Below are 25,909 nucleotides of genomic sequence, written 5' to 3' on the forward strand. Positions count from 1 at the left end.
AATGAGAAGAAAGGCCAGTATCCCGAGTATTTGCTTTGCGTTTTGAGTATAAAAGAAAATTAGCTAATAGATATCCTCTGATTTCTACATTTGTTTTTATTTGTGGTTGTTTGGTTGTGTCGACATTTCTCTTCTCATATCAATACAATGATATAAGTAGCAAATGCATATTTTGAGCATAAATAACATGAGGGATTAGATTGGGGTTCTTCATTCTTTAATCTTTTATGTTTAGGCCATTTTTCTCTGTTTTTTCTTCACTATTTTGTTTTCTATTTTTTATTTTGTTTTGTTTTTTGTACATTTTTCTCTATTCATGATATTGAAGCACCCTATTTTTCTTTCTTTTTTTCGTCTATTATTCTCTATTTTGTTAACCCCATTCAGATCCTTGAAAAGTGTAATGATTTTATTGCCTTACTATTAAACTGGAAATAAAAGTTCTCATAAGTTTATTAATAAATAAAATTCATTTCATCTTTCTTTACATACATGTGCACTAAAACAATGTTGTCATAATCAATTACAAATTACAGAATAAAATAATCTAAACTCTCATCACTCAATCAATGACAAATGCTGCGACACCAAGGAACCATTCCAAGATAATGCCAATCTCTCATTCAGAGTTATTGGTCCTTGTTCTCGTTCTTGAGAAAGAGCAAGGGCCGATAACTCTGCATGGTAGAATGAGATAATGCCCCTACAATCCATTCATACAATTTACAAATAAAAAACATGAAAATAATAATTACCAATGTTAGTTAACCAACAACAAATTAATTTCATAATTAGCACCTACCAATCTCAAAAGCACCATATAATATCAACAGACTTATTTAAATATCTGCAATGTCTTAAAAATATTTTAAAAATATCTTTTTAAATTATAACGTAATACTGATAACAATGAATTTCTTTCTAGGAAATACGAAAATGTGGAATGTTTTACAGATAAATTAAAAAAATATATAACGTAACATTTCAAACACAAAGACATCTATCTATAACAATTTCAACTGTTTCATCTAAAATATAAAATACGTCCATAATTTCAAAAAGAAAATATTGGAAACCTTAAATTATGTTATGATTATGAATATTCAAATGATCACCACGTGGTCAATGGAAGTTGTACATGAAACCTTCAATGAAAGAGACCATATAATACTAATCAAAATCGAAATTTTATACATTAATGTTATGAATTACAATTCATAATTGAACAGAAATTATTAAGCCTAATCGACTCGATAGTCTCGGCATTTTTCTACACAAACATTAACATAATGCATTATGCAAATAAGCATATGACTCGTTGCACCATCTTTCGGAACATCAAAGAAATACAATGTTACAACTCGATATTTGAACACCAATGGCTGACCGTGCAGGACTAGAACGCCAAAATGTTGAGACATGTTAAAATCCATATGCGAAACTTTTCATTCAATTTCAATCTGATTGTTTATATTCATGGCTGAACCTATCAACTCTGATATGGACCAAATTTTTGTTTTCCCGCTCGCAGGGTCTGTAGTAGTATGAGTCTCGAAGTTGTTGTAGCTCTGCTGGTACCCTACTGAAACTTTATCATCCGGGTTATCATACATTGTAAATCCTGAATGCTGCGCATTAAACTGAGGTTCGTAATAATTATGCTGATAAAGGTTAGCGTCAGTGTCACAATAACTACTGTATGGCACGTAATAGTTTTCTTGGTTGAAATTATTCATCCCTCCGTTCATGACTTGTTCGTTGCCATAGTGATGACTGACTGCCATTGGGTTTACTTGCTGACATGGCGGGTTGTAGACAGGAGGCTGTGGATTTATTAACTGTTTCTTCATTGAAGACATAAAAGTATCGAAACCCGGTAAGCGAGAATCTTTTGTGTTTGTAGAAATTGTTCCCATTGTTGTTGCTAAAAAAGAAAATGATAAACAAATTTTAGCATGGCAAAATGTATACATGTAAGTAAAAACGAAATTTGCAGAAGCCTAATCATCCATGGAGCTTTAGTTACTTACGACTTTTTTTTAACATATTTTAGCTACAAGATATCTCATTTAGTATTGCACTTGGTCTTTGCTACTTTGACAGCCCAGTGTACTAGTATTTTTGCAGGAAACGTCATGTTTTGTAAAATATACGAATAAAGTGATACACATTTTATCTTTTCTACAAGTTAAGATCACTTGATCGTGCAGCAATGCTTATATATAAATGACACCTAATATAAATATGTACCTGGCATAGAAGGCATAGATGGCATAGATGGCATAACTGGCATAGCTGGCATGGATTTTCTGGAGTCTTGTGATGACGTATCAGTTCGACTATCTGTGCCATCCTCGTCTTCGTCACCGGAAGCTCCAGAATCACTGTTGTTGTCTGATGAACCACCTTCTTCTGAATTTTCTTTCTTCATCCGCCGCCTAGCGTTGGCAAACCATGTGCATACTTGTGTCATTGTCATCTTGGTTATTTGTGTGAACATTATTTTTTCCTGTTTGGAAGGATATGGACTTTTCCTGTGTTCTCGCAGCCATGCTTTTAATACACCAGTTGCGTGTCTGGTATCAACTTTTTTACCTGGATTAACATCATATGTGGTTTTCTGCCTGTAAAAATAAAAAAAGTTTGTTGTTAAAAAACATATCTTATCTTTGAAAACAATTTTTTTTTATTTCATTTTAATCGAATGCAATAAGCAAGGAAATAATTTAACAATTTTTCACAGAAATTTGCAATTACTCTCAGAATTAATAAGGATGAATAAAATTACAACAGACTTTTTAACAATTTTGGGAATGAAGAATTAAATAATACTTACATGTTTATATAGTCATGGACTTGTGGCTTGATGAGTGAATCAAAGTTTGGGGTGGTCTTCGGTGCTCCACCGGGGTTGAATCCTGAACTTAGCATGGCTAAACTTTCAAGACTTGATTCTGGTCTTCCCTATTAAAGAAAGGAGTGCATTAGAATAAATACTTATAAATGTATACACAGTGTCACTATCACATGTTTTCATGTGGAATGTTTATATTATTTGATACAACATTGATCCAAAGTTCATTCCAGTTGCTGATTGTTTATACTACCTTAAAGGCGGCTTTTGTGAAGCAAATATACAAGTTGATACTAAATTTATCTAAAGCAATGGTCACTTTGAACCTTTCGGAAACCATTTTATCTATATCAATCTGACCTCAATGACTACCTAAACTTGTGAATATTGATATGATGAAGTAGAAGTTATGCATCAAAGGAGATATGTCAATGAGACAGCAACAAAGAGACACAAAAGTACCAAAACACTTTATACAGTGACTGACTCGGAGGTTGTAGAGGGGGTCATCGCCGCCCTTTAGATCGGTGAAAAAAATGGGTGCATTAAATCGTTAAAAAAAGCCTCGTCTAGGTATGCGTAGGAGCTATGTTTATCATTTTGGAAAATTACATCCCCCCCCCCTCCCTCCCAACACCTTCATCAAATCCTTAACCCTTTTCTGGTTTTATGGTACACATGCTGGCCGGTTCGTGTGATGAAAACTAACAAAATATCTTCATGTAAGTTAACTTTGACAAACTAAATATTAAAACATTTATACTAAAGGCGTCTGAAGGAAAACCTCGCCTTCACTGTACCATAAAACGGGACTGTTTTATTTCTAACTTCACATTAAATTTACCACGAATGCATTGGACCGTGAAAATTATGTATATCTTCTCCTGCATAATATTTCTTTTCATTAGAGAGACTATAAACAAAAGCCGGTTGGATTCGCCTTGTGATGTAATGCGTGACCTTTTCGCTTATCAATCAAAAGTACGCTCGCTGACACATTACTGGTTGACAATTCAGTGCAAAAATTCTGCGTATCTTCTCGTGACTGTTAATTGTTTATTTGAAACATATTTAAAACATAACTTCGGTAGACTGTTTTTAAATAAATATATGCATGTATAGATGATAAAAAAAAAATTGCATCTTAGATAGTTATAAAATGTATGTTCGGAAAACTGAAGCACATACCTTAGCAAAAGGAACGTATAAAGGTGTATTTAGGACTAGTAGGACATTTACTTATCACTGAATTGTTTCTTATCTAAATTTTTATATCTCAATTTACCTGTGGGGGACGAACACCTTTTCTTTCTGGCGAGTTAACTCTTAGGTATGCTGAGTTATAGAGAGCTGGTTCCCCGTTGCTGATATCCGGATTCTGTTGCATAGACGTCACAGGTACCGGTTGATGGTCCGGTAGAGTGTTGTAGCACTGGCAAATCAACCGGTTGGTAAATGGTTCAACAACTGTTGGACAGGAAGGGTTCTGGCATATCTGAAAATATATCAGATGATTCTAAATTATGAACTCTGAGGTATTTCTCTACTCTGGTTAAAGGATGCGTCTCAAACAATTCAGACACTATTAATTTGGTCATGGTCCCCATGGAAATATTACGCAAATGGGTTAATATATCCGGGTTTTAGTTAATAATTCGTTAACAATCGTTTTATCAATCGATATATCATAAATTCCTTTTCCTGGATTACAAAATAAGTAGTAAGGTCCGTTTCGACATAATAAATAACGCATGATTGTGAAATATAAAAACTAACAAATAGTATCATTGTCCTATATACCGGTAGTCTGGGTTTTTTTCTGAAATTCTAATTACATATTATAAAAGATGTACTAATAGATAGAAGCATCCGGTTGGATGCTTAAATTAAAGTTGTTTTATGATGATTTATTTAAAGCTGGGACCAGGGACACGGTCAAAACTAACTAGATGGACCAAATTGATATTTTGATACATGTACTACATGTACGCATGCATGTTGAAAGATGTGGTGGATAGCGAATTGTACATGTATGTATTCGCGAAAATTTTATAAAATAAAAGAACTATCCATGTGTTTGCGATCTATTGCGCCTTATGACTACTGCTGGCATATTATAATTACATTTCACGCATGGTAAATATATACATATCATTATGCACATGCATATTTTGTGGTTGACGAAAACATCAAAACAATCCGTTTCAGTCTACAATAAAAACCCTAGCTACTTGTTTCGATAATGCATGTACATTTTTAAAACAAATAACATTTCATTTGAAAGGTCTTCGCCCTTAAAATCGCCATAACCTACCATGCACTTATATACATACATATATATAAATGTGGGTTAATACCTTTTAAGTGTACACAAGTTTTATACAAGGAAGAGCAATTACTCGGGATGACATTGATGTATGTATATGTTAGTTACGTTATAAAAAATATAAATCGTACGACCCTTACCTGATGACCTAAACCTTTGTCTCCACTTGGCAATAAAAACTGACCAGCGAAGTCAGAAAAATGTTTAACAACTAATATCAATTACTCAGAGAAGCCGGAAACACCACTAACGGCGGCGACCTATCCAGTGTAGAAACACTAAATATATATGTATATATTTATGTATCAGTAGCTATAACTCATTGCTTCCGGATCTATAAATTTTTACATAAACACCGGTGTCATCGTTTTTTCTGGTCAACTGTTTGACATATACATGTACGCATTTAGAATTGAAAACGATTTGATGTATTTTTTAACATTATCACCTGTGTGAAATTTATTTCATGATACTTTTATTTATGGAAAGAAAATATATGCGTGAATTTATCCAAATGTGTAAATTTAGTTTATTGAAAGATTCGTCTTTTAAAAGATACGCGTATTATGCTAGTACGTACCATATGTTTTTGTCCGTCTTGTAAATCTCCTTGTGGGATAACTCTAGTCTCATCCGCAAAATACATCATTCAATTTAAAATTCACTGTCACAATACACAGTATGAATAAGTCCCCAAAATGAAATTGTCCACTCTATTATTAAAAATCCCGTTATAATATAACTGTGTAACACGTGTATAGTTTAGAGGTGAGAGAACGAATTTAAATGATGGGTTAAACTCGAATTCTTTCACTTAAATCACCATCAACTAAGTAATTACTCAGAATCTAGGTCACTATCACTCAAATCAAAATATTAATTAGAGTAATCAGAGTTATTAATAAGTTAAATACTCCTCATTAAAATGCAAAGGCGATAAGTAATTGGCCCATGTAAACAAATTTCTAATCCTCACTATTCGCCATTGGGACCTCTCATTCAGACGACAGTGTATGTATAAACGGTAGAAAAAGATAGCCCAGGGCTTAGAAACAACTCAACCGTAACATGATGTATTGTTTTAGCTAAGGGCCATTTCAAGTTACTGTAGATGTGCCGCTTTTTAGCTGTCAACGGTATGGAACGTAGGATTAAATATGGGAAATTGCTATTGATAATTTTATTTTATGTTTTTTTGTTTTAAAAAACTTATTGTTTGCATGTCAGGGTTATAAATGACATTACGACGGATTATGCGATCTTAACAAAGATTAGAAGGAAATAAGTTTATAAAAACGACCTTCCGTTTCCTGATCTTTCATTTCATGTTAGTTTATCGTTTAATATGTTTAATTTTATTTCTCAATCTTATTTAATGTGCAATTTAAATCAAATTTGAACTAAAAAAAAATTACATGTAATTAACTTATTAATCAAAAATATATAATTTTTAATACGCATTTTTTTTTGGCAAACTTATTTCCGTTAAGTAGTAAGGAATATATTTAGATCAAGGCACACATTTTAAATGTAGTCTCTGTATATTTTTTTTTTTATATAAATCTAAATGTTTCATTAATGATATCAAAAGAGACAATTTCCTGATTTGCTAAATTGAAATGACAGACCGTTAACGAAATTTTTAACAGAAAATAAATCTCGTTTTTTTTTGTATAACCGCAATGGAAAATTCATGGAATTGCGTTTTAAATGTATTATAGAATTCTTATCTTTATTCTTTTCATGTTGATAGTTATGCACATTTTTGAATTAACATAATTAAAAGTTTTGACATTTTAATTCTATATTAGTATACTTGCACACACTTTACATATAACATGAATGGTTAAATATTTACCTACACAATTAGAGTTGTTTATTATATGTAATGTGCATTTTTTTGTCTCTCGTTATATTACGATACCTGGCAGTTGCCGTTTTCATCTGACTTCTACAACGATTATGTCCATTTCAGTGACGGCTATTATCAACCCATCAAAATACAAATATGAGGGTCTGGAAAGGTTTACAAAAAGATATTTTATTGGACTAATTCTGCAGAAAAATAGACAAAAACTAGAATAAAATATAACGAAGTGCTAAAATATAAATATTAGTGAATAATAGGCAAAAACTATGAAAATGGAGAAATATTAAAGAATACAGACACGAAGGACCCCATCCATACCCTCATATATGAGTCATCTAAACGTTACCATTCACCATTCTCGTATAAAAAATGTTTACGTATTTATGTCCATAAAAAGTTTTATTTATGTATGGTTATATTTTATTTTACATTTGTATGTTGCTAGCCTCGAATTCTTATATGTAAATTTCATCTGTCCTGCTACAGCGACCGTCGAATCTAAACTCATTGCTTTTATTAAACTTACGCTTTGATAATTATGTAATTGAATATTAATTCTAGCAAAATTGCAGTGTTATGTATTTCTTTATTTTATATATATATTTTTTGTTTTTTTTTTGGGGGGGGGGGGAGGGGTAAAGGTGATTGTGGGTACCCGATTGAGTTACTCATGTGACATCTTTCATGATAATAACCGAGTATATCAGCTACTCCTTGCACTTCATTTTCTACGGATAATCTAATCGTACTTAATATTTATTTGAGCAAAAGGTTTTTGGGCATATTTTTTATGTGGTTATGCCAAAATATCACGTTTAAACAGGATTAATTTAAGACTGCAGACGATTTAGTAAGACGATACATAGGTCAACTCAAAACTATATAGTATAATACCAAAGAATAGATAATATGGACAACCAAGGAACCAAAAAATATTGGAAGGAAATCAAAAGATTGCGACATGCATATCCTACTTAATGGAGGTTTACAGAGATACACTAGAAAAAAAGGGGACTGGATTTTTTTTAAATTATCGGCACTTCCACGAGTGCTACCTATCGTGGAACTCATTTATATAATTAGCAAATCATTGACTATTAGATTTTGCTATGTGCCTTTTTATCTTAAAATTAACTGTTCCTATATAGCTATGAAAAATGCAAGTAGCTTAGAAAAAATATGAAGAAAATGTACTTACTGTAAATTTACAACCAAAAGATTAGAAACCTTTGAAAGAAAATATTTGTAGGACAACTCTCACCTGTATACTACATCGATATTTTCGATAAAAAATGTTTAGAAGACGGACGATATTAAAACTTTGGAGATCTACCCATAGAATTAAAAATATGGAGTTATCTATATATATTTTTTTCATAATTACAATGAAAAATATTAAATATTTCCAGTCAGAGTAGATACAAGTTTTAATTGCTGTCGAGATTTTAGATTTTGCGTCATTTGATTAAAATTCCTCTTTTGAAATATATATTTTTTTAAGAAATAGTAATTAACAGCCTTGCACATTATTTAATGATTTGTAATTTATTAATAGTCTTATTTATTAAAACCTGTACATGCACATATAACCTGTGCAAATGCAATGTGTTAAAGTTGTATTTAACTTTATACACTGGAAATCATATATTGTCAACAAAGTATATATTTAGATATAAGCATTTGCGTCACTTTTTATATGATTTGTGGTTTCTTTTATTACTTTCATTTTGTTTTCGGGAAATTTCCCTAAAGATTCAAGTTGGAGTCAACAAGCACTTTTTTAATTTACAAAAAAACTTTCAGGAACTAAACTTATAAATCATACTGCAAGAAAAATTGACATCTTAAAAGAACGTCACGGATAGCCTTGAAAAGGTCAGTGGCCCTTGAACTAATTTCACGAACATTCATTCTAAATCTTGGTCGGCAAACCAGGAAATAAATTTTCTAACTTACCATAGGGAAAATGTCTACAAGTACAGACTAACTGGTAATGATCTGTAAATCAGTTGTCTAAACTGGATATCGTCCCGTCTAACTACTTAGTTGTGTCAGATATCTTCTACTGGTTGGATAACAACACATATGAGTATAGTTATCAATGATATAGGTGGAAGCTGTTTCCCAGTATCATGCTTTAAAAGTCTTAAACCTATAAAGAAAAGCGATCTGGTGATGTTATTCGAAAAATTTGTTTCATTTAAGGGTTCAGAATCCAAAAACAAATTCAATGTACTTAAAAGAATTCACACCCATAAGATCACCAAACTTACCAACTTCTATATGCCTATTAATATATATTCAATTTCAAAATGTTAACTATGCAGCACCTGTTCATTGTTGTTGCTAACGAAAATCTTGGTAACATATTGATATTTTTTTCTTTTTATATATTTAAATAAAAAAAGTTAGAACGTTCATCTCGAAGGTCACAATCTCAACCGTATAAACTAAAGTAAAATATTTTATCCGGAATAAAGTATATATCTATCTTTAATAAAATATCGTTGCGTATATTGTTGAGGTTGTCTTCATCATTATACCTTTTCAGGAAAAAGGAGGGGGGGGGTCCAAATTGGTCAAACTTCAAAAAACAGATGTTTTGGGGTTTATGATGAAGCTATCAAAGCTCAAATATGAAAATGAGATACTGTAAATTTCTAAAAAAAAAAATAAAAACAGGCAGAAGAACTTATTCTATATAATAAGGCCCGTGTGGAATTAAATTCCGCCGAATAACCCAGGCTACCTAATGCTAATTTATATGATACACAGAACACCACCATTGACAAACATCTTTAATTTTCGATTTTAAATTAATTCATAAAGGATATAAACAAAAGACTTAAAAATTCATTGTAAGAAACACAAAGATATCATTTTACTATAAATTTACTGCAAAAAGTAAAACCACCAACGCACGTAAAATAACTACTTTAACAATCAGTATAAATCATTATGACAAAACGTCACCCACCTCGGATGGACTTTTACGAGTTAAATGACTTGCCTGATATGATTGATTAGTTTACCGCTAGAGGGCTGATCGACTTTGAAATCGAGATATAATTTTTGCGGGTATGGCATTTTTATCGTAGATTTCACATATATTAATCTGCGGTTATATTGCTTTTATAAACGCAAATTTTTTAGTTAGTCAGTCTAAAAATTTGGTTTTGGGATACAATTCTGTAAATTTAACAGGCCAAAGGAATGCGTCATATGACCGTAGCTGTAGATATGTTCTTAATTGAGAAAATTCGTTTTTCTTCTTTTGTCAATAATTTACGTAGTTATTAAGTAGCGATGAGTATCATTGAAACATTTTTATTTTCCGATTATTAAGTGTTTTGATGATATGAAGTCATTACGACAATATCCTGACACGTCCGCTAATAGTTGTTGATACACACAGAAAATGTCATATTACACCTTTCAAGTACAATAAAGTAAAAGATCAAATAAGCAATGTCAGATTTCAGCAGTGCTTGAAATATCCCATTTATCATCAAAATGATCCCAAATAAACTTGAAAAATTGCTATTTCAATATTGGCTTTAAATGTCAGAATAATTTTATAAAACGACAGCATTTCCCGAATACGAATGGATTTTGATGACACATTTCGCTGAGTAAGCTACTACTCACAACACCCTCAACCATCCGAAATGAAAAATATATGTTCAGTTGTAAAGTAACCTGTATAAACATGATATAACTTATCTCGTAGCTGTCTCGCTGTCTCTGGCGAAAAGTTTGGTATGCATTATTCTTTAAATGGAACTAATACCAATTTTAGGACAAACTTTAGTGATAACATATTGCGCAGAGGTACAAAATGTACTCGAAAATTCGATTTGATGAACCTAAGAGTAATTCAACATCCCTGACAATATTACATATGAACAAATCTACAGAATTTGACGGGAATAACACCTCTACAGAAATTGGTGGGAACTACAGCGAGACAACAGGCGACTATTACTACTACTACTATGATCTGCCATATCAAATGGTAACAAAGAAATGGCAGGTTCCTATTTTTGCGTATTTATATTCTGGAATATCACTCTTGACAATTTTAGTAAACATTATGGTAATTTACGTATTTGCGAAGAAAAAGATGCGTTCGCAGACGACATTTTTGCTATCATCGCTTGCTTGCTCTGATTCAGTGATATGTTTGGCAGTCGCGGTCTATCACATATACTTTCATCTACTGGAACATTACAGGGATCCAGTTGAATATAAATGGTGTATTTTAAAGCACGTGCTTCATATAATGGAAGAAATGGCTCGATCCTCATCAAACTGGATAACAGCGCTTTTGGGCATTCAACGTTTTGTCTGCATTTGCTTTCCCTTCCGGGCTAGATCTTTATGTTCCATTAAAGCATCAATAATTGCTGTTCTAGTTTCTGTGATAGTCGGTATCGTCGTCTATATATATGAAGCCGTTTCAGTGGAAATTTTTCCGTTTTCTATAAAGAACGGAAGTACTTTTCTTTATGAAGGTTGTTTATTGGGAACGAGATACGGAGTAACACAAACATCAGTAATGGTAAGTTATATCATCAGCGGATTTGTTACTAGATTTTTGCCATGTTTAGTTCTATTTATAACAACAATACTTCTCGCAAGAAAGCTACAACGTCGGAAGCGTGGAATAGCTGCAGATGTGCACGACAGGAATAGATCGTCTGCTCAAATGAAAAGACTGAACGGTCTTGTATTTATTATTCTAACAATATTTTTATTATCAGAATTGCAAGACACTATTGCATTTTGCATATATGCATATGAGTTAGCAACGGATAGAAAAAGAAAAGTTTTAACTGCCGACGCAGACGATCACTGGGATACATGGGGAAATCTATTGTCATTGTTCAGTTACCATTGTAACTTTTGGATCTTCTTTCTGATGAGTTCACAGTTCCGATCTGCATTTTATGACACGTGTTCGTCTGTTCGTACAAGACAGTTCTCTTCGTCTACGAGGACAACGATGATGTTTAGTAATTTCTTAACGGAAACCGATTTTAAACCATTGCAAAGACCAAATAAATGACTGAATAAACTATTTTATTTTCAAACTGTCTTACTACTTTTTACAACATTGGGAATAAGTGATCATCCCGTTGCTTTTAAAACTTGTGAGTAAAAACTTTTTTCACGTTATCAAAGACTGTTTCACGTGTTCAAAATAATGGATAATGAATTCCGTTTCTTTTTATTTTATAAAGTAATGATTTAATACATTTTTATAATGATTCAACATGGATGTGAAGATTTTTCTGCCAATAAAATGAACAATGTTTAGCCACCAAAAGAAATCTTAACTCTAATTTATAAAATAGTATGTGGTCTGGAACAAAGGACAAGTAACACGTTAGGTTGTTTGTTGTGTTGTGTGTTTACAATTTTATTTGATGATGTTGTTAAATGTATTTTGTAATATGGTTGTAACTTTGCTTTTTACTCTGTTGGATGTCATTTGAGCAATATATATTAATTCATTTCCCATAAAAATTTCATTTGAAAAATTTAGTTAAAGAACTGTCCAGTAAACAGTTCCTTTTTTTTCTTTCTCTCAGACGTATTAAAAAAGAGGAACGAAAGATACCAGAGGAAAAGTCAATTAATTAGTATTCACGATTCATTCAAGAATTGTTGACATTTGAGTTCAGAAGCAAATATCCTCAAATAAATCTCGGGTTGAATTTGTTGACGTCGATAGACCACATTCTCTGTAATCAAAACTTTCAGTCAACGACTCGAAGTGAACTACCTTGTCAAAAGTATAATCAATCATTTTGATAGATTGATTGATTTGAATGAAGATTGCTTCAAAAGTTTAACGTCTATCATTTTGAAGAAGAAAAATATGGTACACTGTAGTGCAGTTGTGCATAGGACGTAGAAGTAAATATCATAAAAGAAGCATTTTAATCAGTCTGTCTGTCATAACAAATTGGTGTTTTATTTATTATGATATTAAAATTTATTACACATACCATAAGAATCGTTCTTGCATTTTACAATGCTACACATGCATTAAGAATAGTTCTTGCATTTTACAATGATTATTTAGATATGTGCTAAATTAAATCAAGTTGTATTTATAATGCTCCAATATCATTGTAAGTCGGCGCCGACTGTTTATAATAATTAGCAAAGAAATTCGGGCGCTAAAATGCATATATACCAATAGTAATTTAAATTTTTGATATTTTAGCAAATATGTTATGATACCTTATAATATACTAAACTATAAATCATTAGATCAATTATAACTACATGCATTTTCAGAATTTAAATATTGTAGCAAAACTCATATATAAAAAATACAAAATAGTTTATTTACATAAATAAATGAATATCGTTACCAAGATAGCAGGCCTATAATTTTGTGCGCCAGATGCGCGTTTAGTCTACAAATTACTCACCAGTGACGCTCGAATAAAAAAGTTCAAAAAGAGGAACAATCAAGTGAGAAGTTGGCGAACATGACGGAACATGTACATGTGGTGAAGTTAATTCGTCTACAGTTTCATTAAATACCTCTAAATAACGTTAAAATAGAAAACATTCCCCATAAAAACAACAACAAGAACGAACAAACAATAACAAACAATATCTTATCAGAGAATGCTCGTATTTACTGAAGACAAGCTCATCGTATATTTTACCCAAAAGATATGCATTTAGTTACTGAAAGCATGCTCATAGTATACTAAGACCACATTCGGCAATCCTCGGTAGAATCCGCTACTCTCAAATGAGGGTACAGAATCGGCCGACTTGAGACGAATGACTAAGACCGGTGTGCGACAATTGTCCTAGACCCTAATATCAACTGAAGTATAGAAGAGAAGAAAGATATCAAATGGATAAATAATCGAACTCATAAGTCGAAAAAATCACAATCAATGTCATGACAAAAAAATGAAAAACAAAAGACAAAACAACAAAGACATACTTAAGACTGAGCAACACAAATTCCGTAAAAAAGGGATGACCTATGGTGCGACGGAAAGGTGATTCAGTCACATCATTATACAGTAAATACAAGAAGACCCGAACTTATAAAATACTTAGGGTGGTTTTTTTTTTTTACAGAATTTCAAAATAGATTTTTATTTAAAAAAACAGTTGTTGGCATGCCACGGGTTGTGTTCTTCTCATATATTTTATGAAAGTATGATACTAAACCCCTAACGGGAGGGAGTATGCCTGATATTCATATGATGAAGACATAATCTTTCAATCAGTTTAATTGAGGTCTGGAGCTGGGATGTCAGTTAACTGCTAGTAGTCTGTTGTTATTTATGTATTAATGTCATTTTATTTATTTTCTTTTATAACATCTTAATTCTAACATCGGACTCGGACTTCTTTTGAACTGCATTTTAATGTGCGTATTGTTTTGCGTTTACTTTTCTACATTGGCTAGAGGTATGAGGGGAGGGTTGAGATCTCATAAACATGTTTAACCCCGCCGCAATTTTGCGCCTGTCTCAAGTCAGGAGCCTCTGGCTTTTGTTAGTCTTACTAGTATACATATTATTTAAGGGGCCAGCCGAAGGACGCCTACGGGTAGCGGGAGTTTCTCGCTACATAGAAGACCCATTGGTGGCCTTCGGCTGTTGTCTGCTCTATGGTCGGGTTGTTGTCGCTTTGACACATTCCCCATTTCCTTTCTCAATTTTATCTTTTTTTAAAGAGAACATTTTAGTCTTTCCAGCGACATATATACACTATTTCTATGGTCTTCTAAAACCCACAGCTACATATTTGCAAGTTAAGATTATTGCAATACTTTTATCCTATATTTCTGAACATATCATCTGATAATTCCAAAATACCAAGGCCTGCAGTTTCTTACCTTTTGTGGTAAACATTTAATTAGGTTCATATAAATTCCTACGTGAACTAAGTAGGATTAAATGCAATGCACCTGTCTTTATAAAAAGTCGTAACAAATGTTGAATGTCTATTTACATATTTAAACATATTTAATATATAGATTATTTATCTTATATAAGTTCATCATTTGTGTGCAACGGTTAATCGAATGCAAGGAAATATATCCATACATTAAAAATGCTATCTTTTCTGTAAAATAAATTTAAATTTAGTGAAACAAGAAAAATAGCGCCTTTTCTTCCCTAGACCGTAAAATATTGATTGAAAGACTGCACACACAGTTGCATACTAAACCTTTTGGCATGTAGAATTCTGATCGTCTATCTTATCAATAAACTCATCATAGATACAAGGACTAAATTTAGTATATACGCCAAACGCACGTTTCGTCTACAAAAGACTCATCAGTGACGCTCGAATCCAAAAAAGTTAAAAAGGCCAAATAAAGTACGAAGTTGAAGAGCATTGAGGACCAAAATTCCTAAAAGTTTTGCCAAACACAGCTAAGGTAATCAACCAAGCATAGACAAAAATTAATATGCTAAATTTAATAAGCTGACGATACTTCGTGAGAAAATTACTGAAATGAGGGAATAGTTGACTAGTATTTATATCCATAAGATTGAATTGCAAGTAATCAAAAATCAAAAGATTTGGGCAATCCGTCCGTGACACAGAATCAGTACAGCAAAACAATAAAAACAACTCACAAAAAAAGCAAAGGAACGGTGCTTTTGTTTCTGTTGTACATCCCAAAGTCACAATGTGGCCTTCAATACGGAGCCAAACATATCACACCTCATTGCAAGTCTAATACAACCAGTTCACTGTTTACCAATATGCTGTAATCTTACGTATCTCTCGAAACCCAAAACTCTTAGTACTTACATGCTACTGAGGCATCATAGTAATAGAAAATAACACCAAATGCCGAAACGTGCTTACATTGCAAAACATGATAAGGCTTAACATAGAAAAAAGTGTGTGGATCGTTTCCTCCTTTACAAAACAAAAGAACGTAGGTATATATTTTTGTTTGATTTTTTTTCCTTTACGTTAAAATTACCTGGAGTACAGTTTTAGTCACTTCCTGCCAATGTCACACTTTACAACCAAAACTTCCATTTAGAACTTTTGGGTGGTAAGTTTGAAACGTTAAAAAGGTAGGTAGGGCAATCATAAAAACATTTTTTTTTTTAAATTTCAACAATTACATTAGTAGGAACGTTTTATTTAAATAATTTTAAAAATATTCTTGAATTCAATCCAACAATGAAAGAGATGCGATTTGAACTTGTAAATATATATCAGCTGGTCTATTATCGCTTGCTTAATGCATGAACAGAAAAAGCCGATAACCACAAAGTTTACAAACTAATACTTTTTATATAAAAAGCTCATTTTTTTTTGCTTTGATAGCACATGCTTTATCGACCAGTTCATAAAAATAGAAAATAGAAATACATTAACATTGGATGAAACGTTTGAGCAATCAATCTTCCGATATACTATTTTTTCTGTGAATTCTATACAATGAGATGAATAAAGCAAACTTACAGATTGATATCATGGAAGCCTATCGTACCGACAACAGATGCTTACTACTACCAAAAACCCTGGAAGCCAAAAATACTTTGACAAACACGTGCGTATTGATCAGTTACGACCAAAACACAATTTATATATAGGATCATATAGACACAGCTTAAAATATGGAGAAATGTAAGAAAACAAGTAAATCTTAATCGACATTTTCTTACATGTTTTACAAAAATACAATATTAAAGACCCAACAACTTACCCTTCTACTCTCGACAATGTTTCACATAATGGAAGTTCAAATGTCAGAGCCAAACATCTGTCAAACATTGATTTTACAATGTAACTGAGTATACACCGTTTTAACGCGTAACAGATGGGGTTGTTACACGTGAATAAATTTAAACCTTGCATCCTCCACAATTTTTTTTATATGCATTAAGAATAATTAACAATTTGTAAAATTACACGTTTAACAGGTTACTTATTGGTAAATTTGTAACTAATTATTATTTTACAAAAAAATACAAAATACAACACAACAGTTGGTTGGTTATTAATAACTTGTTATTACATTATAATAGCAGTTATGAGATTTTATATTTTTTTAGACTCAAAATTAAATATACGAAATAGACCCACCCCTACCCCCAAATGCATTTTTTAAATCAATATAACATCCTTGTATACACTCCTATTTAAAAGATTGTTTCTTTATAATGAGTCAGTTTGAACGCGATTACTTTACATTTTTATTATTAACCTAATATGCAATAATCCGATATAGTATTTAGTTTGCATGTTAGAAGATTACACAATTATTGTACAAAGTGATGTACTGACACAGAAAAAAAAATGGAAAAGAAACTCTTAAAGCGCAATAAAAACCAAACTGATCTTCTTTTTCTTGGACAAACGCAGGGGCGGATCCAGCCATTCTAAAAAGGGGGGGGGGGGGGGGTCCCAACCCAGAGTAAAAGGGGTGGGGGTCCAACTACATGCTCCCATTCAAATGCATTGATCGTCTAAAAAAGGGGGTTCCAACCCCCCCCCTGGATCCGCCACTGAAACGTTAACATATATATTTAAAGCGGACCGATGAAAGATTAATATTAGACTGCTAAAATAATGTTCGCCATCGGTTATATAGGGAAGTTATTGATGTAGTTAGAATTTTGAATTGAAATGAAATGAAATTATATTTAATAAAATGAAAAAAAAATTAAAGGAATAAAATGATATTGCATGTTCATACACAAATAACTTGTACTTCATTCAAATTTAGATATCTTTAACTTGTTGCGAAATAATATATACATGTAAGTATTTTTTATTATAGACAATATCTTAAATTAAAGCAGTACATCCTATTTAACGTATCCGGTGCATGTACTCTCTTTGATTCCCTAATTGAGTCAAATATTGACATATAATGTAGAAATTTCGGCCGAAATTTCAAACACGCATACATATCATTCTTACCATAAGTCAAAGGGCAGTCGTGATTACAACACAGTAGCTTTCCAATACTTTGGACAACCGCAACTTTTGAAAAGCTTAATGTTAATTGCTGTAAATATATTCTGTAAATAGCAGAAAATCCTGTTCTAATTTAGGGATATTTTAGCATAAAACACTTAGAGATTATTGTTCTACGTTTGCGCGCATTGATTTATGCGATGAAAGGTTAATATAAGTTAAAATGAGTGCTCCAGATTTTTATATCGACCATGCGAGGGCTGTATAAAAAAAACTGCCATCATCATCAGATTTATAATTATATTTGTTAAAATGGAAATCGGGCGGACACAGATCACAAACCGAAAATAACACTATATACGCATTTTGTGCATACAAAGCATTTTGTATGGCAAACCGTTTTACTATTTATTCTAGCTTCAAGATATTTCGTAATCTTAATAAGATATCAGATATCTTATATAGTTTACGAGATATCTTTTATACTTTATGAGATATCTTATATAGTTTATGAGATATCTTATATAGTTTATGAGATATCTTTTATACTTTATGAGATATCTTATATAGTTTATGAGATATCTTATACTAGTATAGTTTATACGAACTATTTAAAAATATCAGATATACTTTACAAGGTATCTAATAAACTTTAGAAGATATCTTATAAACTATTTATAGTTTATAATAAATCTCATATAATCATATAAGACATCTTATGCATTTTCAATTCAAAATTATCAGTCCTGCACTAATGTAGGTCTTTGGTTTGTTTTTATTTCACGTAACCCTTACCATTTCTTTAAGCATACTTTGACATTTATATTGGCATTTCTTATCTGATATAGGATATCATACAGGATACATTCATAGGTTTTTTTTAACACATTCCAAGCAACTTTCTTTTACTTTTTGACATATTATCTGTAAAAAAAATATGGGATCAAAGGCTAATTGCAAGCTCATGACGATTTGTATTGAAGCTTACTTGACATGGTTTGACCCATTCACTACTTTTTTTTTCTCAAGTAACATGTTCATTTTTTTTTAATTTTTCACCATTTCACACAAAGACATTTTATACATTTATCTCAGCTTCATCATAACGAACATGTTAAATAACAAATTAATTCATGTATTAATCTATATACAGTGAAAATGTTAACCAAAGAACTATTCGTCTTCCAAGTAAGACTCAAATCATTTAAACTGTTATAAGGCTGTAGAAGTATTTTTTATCAGAACATTTATAGGGCACAGAAGTACCCTCTATCATTTGAACTGATTCTTGCCGTTCCTGTTCCGTTGTGAAAATAGTTATGTACAGTTGACCAAAATAATTGAAGTTCTACTATAAAATTATACACCATGACATCTTTTAAAAATTGCTGACGACGTGGTAACAAATATATACGATTCAACATGTTCCCTCAGAACAAAAACAAAATCATGCTTAAGTAGAGATCAATTTTCCTTATTAGTTATTCTATTTTTTTACACATTTTTGTATAACTACATTTAATTATTATCCAACAAACAAATTATAGTAAATATTTCAATAGGGTCTTGTACATTTGTTTAAATGCTGGTTTTAAAACAACAAATGATTTTTTACACATTTTTGTATAAACTACATTCAATTATTATTCAACCAAAAAATTATAGTTAATATTTCAATAAAGTCATGCCCATTTATTGTAATGCTAGTTTTAAAACAGCAAATGATTTTTTACACATTTTTGTATAAACTACATTCAATTATTATTCAACCAAAAATATTATGGTTAATATTTCAATAGAGTCATGCACATTTATTGTAATGCTAGTTATAAAACAACAAATGAATCACATCTCTAATTAAAACGAACGTGCACATTCAGATAAATAAGGTATTATACATTGTTAACTAAGGGGTGTGTCTCCGATTCGAATTGCATTGGAGCAAAACGAAAAAAAAAACGAATTTGATGGACTGCATTGGCAGATTACATACAAACCTGTACATGCATTGAATAACATTTACCAAGCAATATATCTCCTTAATATATTGGCTCTAGTAGGGGAGGTCGTTGGTTCCACCAGTCACCTGGACAAACCAAAGTATTTGCTCCTAGCATTTGTCTGTTGAACTCACGACATCTCGCAGCAAGAGCAAGGCTGGTCAGCTCGAAGTCCGAAAATGTGTCCGTGTATAGCTTCTCGTCCTGATTTTCAGGATGCATTTACCACTAGATTTTAAACACCTTTCTAGCTATAAATGCAACCCTGTTACTTTACAAGTAGGCTCAAAATGGTATGTCTTATGAGTACGTTGCAGCGTATTTATAAATTCAATATAGTTCAGCAACAAGCTGGCATCTATATATAAGGACTTTGTTTGTCGAGAGCGCCAGACATTCTCTGCATGTTTTCAATATAAAGACTCAAGTCAGTTTGGACGTTGCTATGTATACATCATGCAGAACCAAAATGGTCTTTGAAAAAATAAGACTTGCAAATCTTTCAGGTCCTTTCCTGGTCGATTTCTCCTACTCGCCATCATAAGCAGCGGAGAATTAAGGGTAAACGTAAACAAAAAGTGTAAAAAAATCGTTGGTTTTGAAAATTGGACGTTCTTTAAAAACAATTGCTATACCTTTTGACGTTTTACAATTTTAATCTATTTTAACAAATTATTCAAAAAAGAAGCAAAAGTTAGAATAACAAATTCGGTAAGTTCTTACCAAATCTAGCTGGTCTAATTTTCGGATTTATGTATACTGCTTTAATAATTTACCAGTCAAAGTGGCATGCCACCTCTTTGATTCCCTCATAAAACCAGTAATGATATACAACTCTGAAGTTACATATTTAGACACATATATATCTCTTTTTAGAGCAAAAAATAGAGCTTTAAATTCTGGAAAAGAAGTAGATATTTTAAGTTTTGCAGAAAAAAGTCCAATTGAAAAATTACACTTGCAATTTTGTAAATTTTTATTAGGAACTAAAAAGAATGCATCTAATCTTGCAACTAGAGTTGAATTGGGGAGACTTCCTATAGAATTTAATATTAAAACACAAATTTTATTATATTTAAAGAGATTTGAATGCTGTAAGTTAAATCCTCTTTTGAAAGAAGCTTACGCGCTTAGTAAAAACTTAGACTCAGAAGGAGTATACTCCTGGTTTACCTATGTAAAAAATATTTTAAGTAAACTTAATTTAGATATAGCACAAATTCAACAAAATAATAGTTCAGACAAAAAAATAAATAAGTCATTTAAAGTTTATATAAAAACAAGCTCTAAAAACTACTTTGAAAATTTGATACATGATAAGATGCAAAACATTGATGAAAAAAGTAAACTTTATTTATATAAGAATCTTAAACAAAATTTATGTTTTGAAGACTATTTAACAGTCGGAAACCAGGTTGAAATAGAACAAAAGAATCGAAGCTCTTTGTTAGAGAAGGCGATAAATGTGTACTGTATTGTTAAATATAGTGACAAAAATTTTAAAAGTTAATAGAAACAAACAAAATTACAATTTTCTTCTCAATTACGAGGTGTTTTATTTTAAAAACACCATTTGCATAAGTTTTCAATTTATCTAGAACATGGTTAAGCAGAACAATCAGATTTCAAGTCGACGACATGGGTATCTTTCAAGTTGGATGAAGAAAATGCATAACCTCCGATTTTTTTGAAAAAAATACCACTGACGGAAAACATATCAATCTATTAGTTCAAAAATTTTCGTGTCTGCCCTTCCATTATGTGACTCAAGAAAAAATTCCAAAAAATGGGTAACAATTGTATCGAAAAGAGAAAATCGAGTGCACCTTTTTATGTTAGGGCGTGTTTGAGTTGAATATTTTGTCTTGATATCGTACAAAGTAATATTTCATACATCGTCTCGCTTCAGATTCTATTATTTTTATATACCAAAGCTACAGATTGACTTTATATTAACACAAAAAAATAACAGTACTAAAAGATGAAATATATGGGTCAAGTGAAATACCTATCTAATGAGTCACAAAAACAGAGAAGGTGTGTTCGAATAGCTATTTTTTTTACTAAAAGTACTTCACGACAGTCTTTCAAGTTGGATGATGAAAATGCAGATCTTTGAAAAAATATAATTGTTTGTGTGTGAAAACTAGGGTTTATAGTCTTTATACACTAAAAAAAATCTAGTCTGCCCTTCCACGAATTTTTTTATTAGAATTTTTTTAAATGTTTATGAATTTTCGAAAATTCCACCTGACAACCGATCAGACAATAGTTTAAAGTTGAAACAATGCAGACAAGATCATTAACTGATGCTCATTAGCTAGTTGATACATTTGTCTTTTAAAATACAACTGACATATAAGGATCGTAATGGCACAATGTGGATAAATTTATCGGTTAACATGAGCAAAATTGGTAGCGCGTCATCCCTACAATGGCTTCCATTTCTACGATTGTGAAAATGAACTGGCGTAATGGGGATATAATTCTGACGAAGTAGAATCCTGACGGTTAAGAACATCAAACTTTATTTATAGAAAATTAATAACAAAACTAAGAATTAGTGACCATAATTTAAATATAGAAAAAGGCAGACATACTAATATTCCTAGAGAGCAGAGATTTAATGCCTTAAATGTAAAACATTAGAAAACGAAAAACATCTTATATTAGATTGTAAATTAAATATGGAACTAAGAAATAACTTTTTTAACAATTTGGATTTAAATTTTTCTGTTAAAGATTTATCTGATGAAGAAAAGTTGATTTTTATACTCAATCCATCAGCACCATCACAAGTAAATAAATTGGGGTCCTACATCAAAAGGTCATTAGAACTGAGGACAGGGGACACTGGTATATTTACTGTAAATGAATGATTGTGTATATATATATATTTATATTGTTTATTATTTTGTATTTTACAAACTTAATGTTTAAAGTTTATATGGCAATAAATATTTGAATTTGAATTTGAATAATGTAAAAATTAATATACATATATATATATTTACTGATTTTATCAACATTTTATACTTTACAGTCCGTGGTAATAAGTACAATGTATGCTAACTTTTGCACTATGTAAAAATCCTTTTACATTATGTTATTTTCTTACATGTCTTATATAAATTATAATTGTCACTCTACATCATAATTTGTTTGGTTAGTATTGAGAAGAAATAAAATTTTCAAGTTTCAAATAATTTTCATTGCAACGCAGGGAATTTTTTTTAAAACAATTTTACCTATCTTATAACAACGTATAAATTTACACAATGTCTTGAAGACCGGGAGAGGCCGAAAACTCATCCATACACTTCTCTATAATAAATCTAAGAATATACATGTAATACATAACAAAAATGCAAAACAATGCATGTGTAGTTGGCTATCATAGTATAAATATAAGATTATTTACATATTTTAAAAATTTATGATATATATCAGACCTACCATTCTGTTAAAGGTACATAGATATATGAAGATTTGGTATGAGTGCCAATGCGACAACTCTCCATCCAAATAACAATATATAAAAGTAAACCATTACAGGTCAAGGTATGGTACAAACATGTTGTTTGTTTGTTCTTAAAAGTACACTCTTCTTTCCCTCCATATCCGGACAAGATATTACACTCAAACAAAATAAACATCCAGAAAAACAACATGTCATTTCCCTTTCCTTTGTTTTAATTTGAACAGGAAAGAGGAAACCGAGTCCATTCAAAAATGCCAAAAAGTCCAACTTCATAAGAGTGAAGAACCAAAGACGATTGACGTCAAGTGACGAATGTAGCTTAGTATACTTCCTGTAATATGAGACAACAACTGAAAATGTCAAATATCTTAAACCGTTAACGTTTGATCATCTGCTTCTAGAAAATCCAGGTGAACATATATATTTGCTGGCAGATACCGAAATTTAGCGTCCATTGCTTATAAAGATACGAAATGTGATATGATTGTCAATATGAGACAAATCTCCACAGTGACTAAATGACATAAAAGTTAATAAGTATAGGTCATCGTACTACAATTAGCAAAATCTATAAAGCTATGAAATACCCAAAAATGGCAGTTGTAAATCTATTCAAACGAGAGAGAAAAAAAGGCCTTATCTATCTATGTTCAAAACAATTAACGAAAAACAAATGTGATATGCAACACTGAATTACATGCTCATACATACTGTGACTGGATTAAACAAGTTTGAAGGCACCAACCATCTCCCTAAACTGAGACTGCGGTGCAACGGCACAACACACGAACAAACTATGCAAAACAACAAACAGAAAACAAAATCAGAAAAAGCATTGCACAAGGTCAAATTTTTCTTTGACTGTTAATGATGCCTTTAGTTATACACTAAATCCATTGGATGTTGAATGTAGATTGGTACTTTAGTCTTAGATAAATGATTTTGTATTGCTTCTAGTCTAGGCTATTGAATTTGAACTTAAGCTGCCAGTAACAGAGAATTTAATACTCTTCGATCATATGTAATATCTGTTTTGTTGTAAGTACCCGCCACGTACTGTCTGTTTTTTGTGATCTGATGAGTCGAACCCTTTTAAACTGTTTTTTTTTAAATATAGTTTAGTCATACATTTTGTACTATTACAACGCTGTCCCAGGTTAGGGTGAGTTGTGCACCCGCTAACATGTTTAACCCTGTCTCAGTATGTATGAGCATGTTATTCAGGGGTTGTCTTTTGTTGTTTTATATATCCGACATTTGTTTTTCGTTTATTGTTTTTTTACTTAAATCAAGCCGTTAGTTTTCTCGTTTGAATTGTATAACATTTATCATTTCAGGACCTTTTAAAGCTGGTGATTTTGCCTATTGTTGAAGGCCGTGCGTATGATGACTTAAATAGTTGTTAAACCATTATTTCATCTGGTCTCCAGTTGAGAGTTGTCTCATTGGTAATTATACCACATCTTCTTATTTCTATAAGCACTATATTACAGGCTGTTTGGAACAGGCATATATAGAAAGTGGTGGGCTTAAAGATGATTGCTGGCTATAAACCCTCTCCTAACCTGGGATAGTGGTAAAACAGTACAACATAAGTATACACTTTAAGAATAGTTGAAAAGGGTTTAACTCATCAGATCGACTCAAAGCAGAAAAACAACAGACCGGACGTGATTTGAAATTTATACATTCCTCACAACAAAAAATTTGTATATAAGACTAAAATATCAGTCAGTACACATCCAACACCCAACCGATTTGGTATGAAGACAGCATTAATGATCAGAGAAAAATATATATAAAGCTTCCATCGTCAACTTTAAATACACTGTAGATAACAAGTGAATACGCCAACTAAAAGGCACTGACCATCTTTTTATAAAGAAGAAGGGGCATGGATTTTGTTCAGCTCGAGTTGTTCAGGATCATGTTATCGATCTTATTTTTATAATAGTAATTTTCCCAGTAAGGAAATGTTTTACTTAAGGGGGCTCGCGGGTCTAAATCATTTTTTTTAATTTAATATAGGATTTCTATATATTTTTCTATAAATGAACTTTATCTTATACTTAATAGAAAAATGAAATAAAAAAATGGGGTCACCGTTCATTTACGCTCACAATCTGCCTTTGAAAGAAGCATACATTTTTGTTGATGTCTTTTTTTTTCTGTTGAACTAATAGGAGAAATAGCTGTAATATAGAAATAAAAAAATAACTAAATTACAGAAATCGCTTAAATTTTACAATTATTTAGTTTATGTACAGCTTATTCCAAAACAACAATAAAAAATATAGGTCACCGATGAGTTAAAAAAAATATTTCAATTTTAATGCCAAAAAAATGGCATTTTTGCACCAAAGGGAGATAATCTGGAGCTTTTTCAATGATATCTACATTTTAAAAGTCATCTGGGGTCAACAAGAATTGATTT

General features: G+C 31.4%; 2 protein-coding genes across 4 annotated transcripts; one reads left to right on the forward strand and one right to left on the reverse strand.

The window, feature by feature from the left end:
• Positions 1-435: 435 nt before the first annotated feature.
• LOC143079411 (uncharacterized) lies at positions 436-23,560 on the reverse strand. 3 transcript variants are annotated; one of them, XM_076254741.1, is made up of 6 exons: positions 23,451-23,560; positions 9,007-9,202; positions 4,140-4,349; positions 2,837-2,964; positions 2,251-2,624; positions 436-1,924 (listed from the first exon to the last, which is right to left on the reverse strand). In XM_076254741.1, the coding sequence occupies exons 2-6, from the start codon at positions 9,007-9,009 to the stop codon at positions 1,446-1,448; spliced, it is 1,194 nt and encodes a 397-aa protein (XP_076110856.1). In that variant the 5' UTR covers positions 9,010-9,202; positions 23,451-23,560; the 3' UTR covers positions 436-1,445. The 3 variants fall into 3 exon arrangements, with proteins under 3 accessions (XP_076110856.1, XP_076110855.1, XP_076110857.1); XM_076254740.1 differs by lacking the exons at positions 9,007-9,202; positions 23,451-23,560 and adding an exon at positions 5,761-6,050; XM_076254742.1 differs by lacking the exons at positions 9,007-9,202; positions 23,451-23,560 and adding an exon at positions 5,321-5,477.
• On the forward strand, positions 9,681-12,383 carry LOC143079409 (sex peptide receptor-like). Its single transcript, XM_076254739.1, has one exon. It carries the CDS (start codon positions 10,889-10,891, stop codon positions 12,116-12,118), a length of 1,230 nt encoding a protein of 409 aa, XP_076110854.1. The 5' UTR covers positions 9,681-10,888; the 3' UTR covers positions 12,119-12,383.
• Positions 23,561-25,909: the final 2,349 nt, after the last annotated feature.

The sequence above is a fragment of the Mytilus galloprovincialis genome, chromosome 6 (genome assembly GCF_965363235.1).
Source record: "Mytilus galloprovincialis chromosome 6, xbMytGall1.hap1.1, whole genome shotgun sequence".
In the NCBI taxonomy this organism is placed as follows: Eukaryota; Metazoa; Mollusca; class Bivalvia; order Mytilida; family Mytilidae; genus Mytilus; species Mytilus galloprovincialis.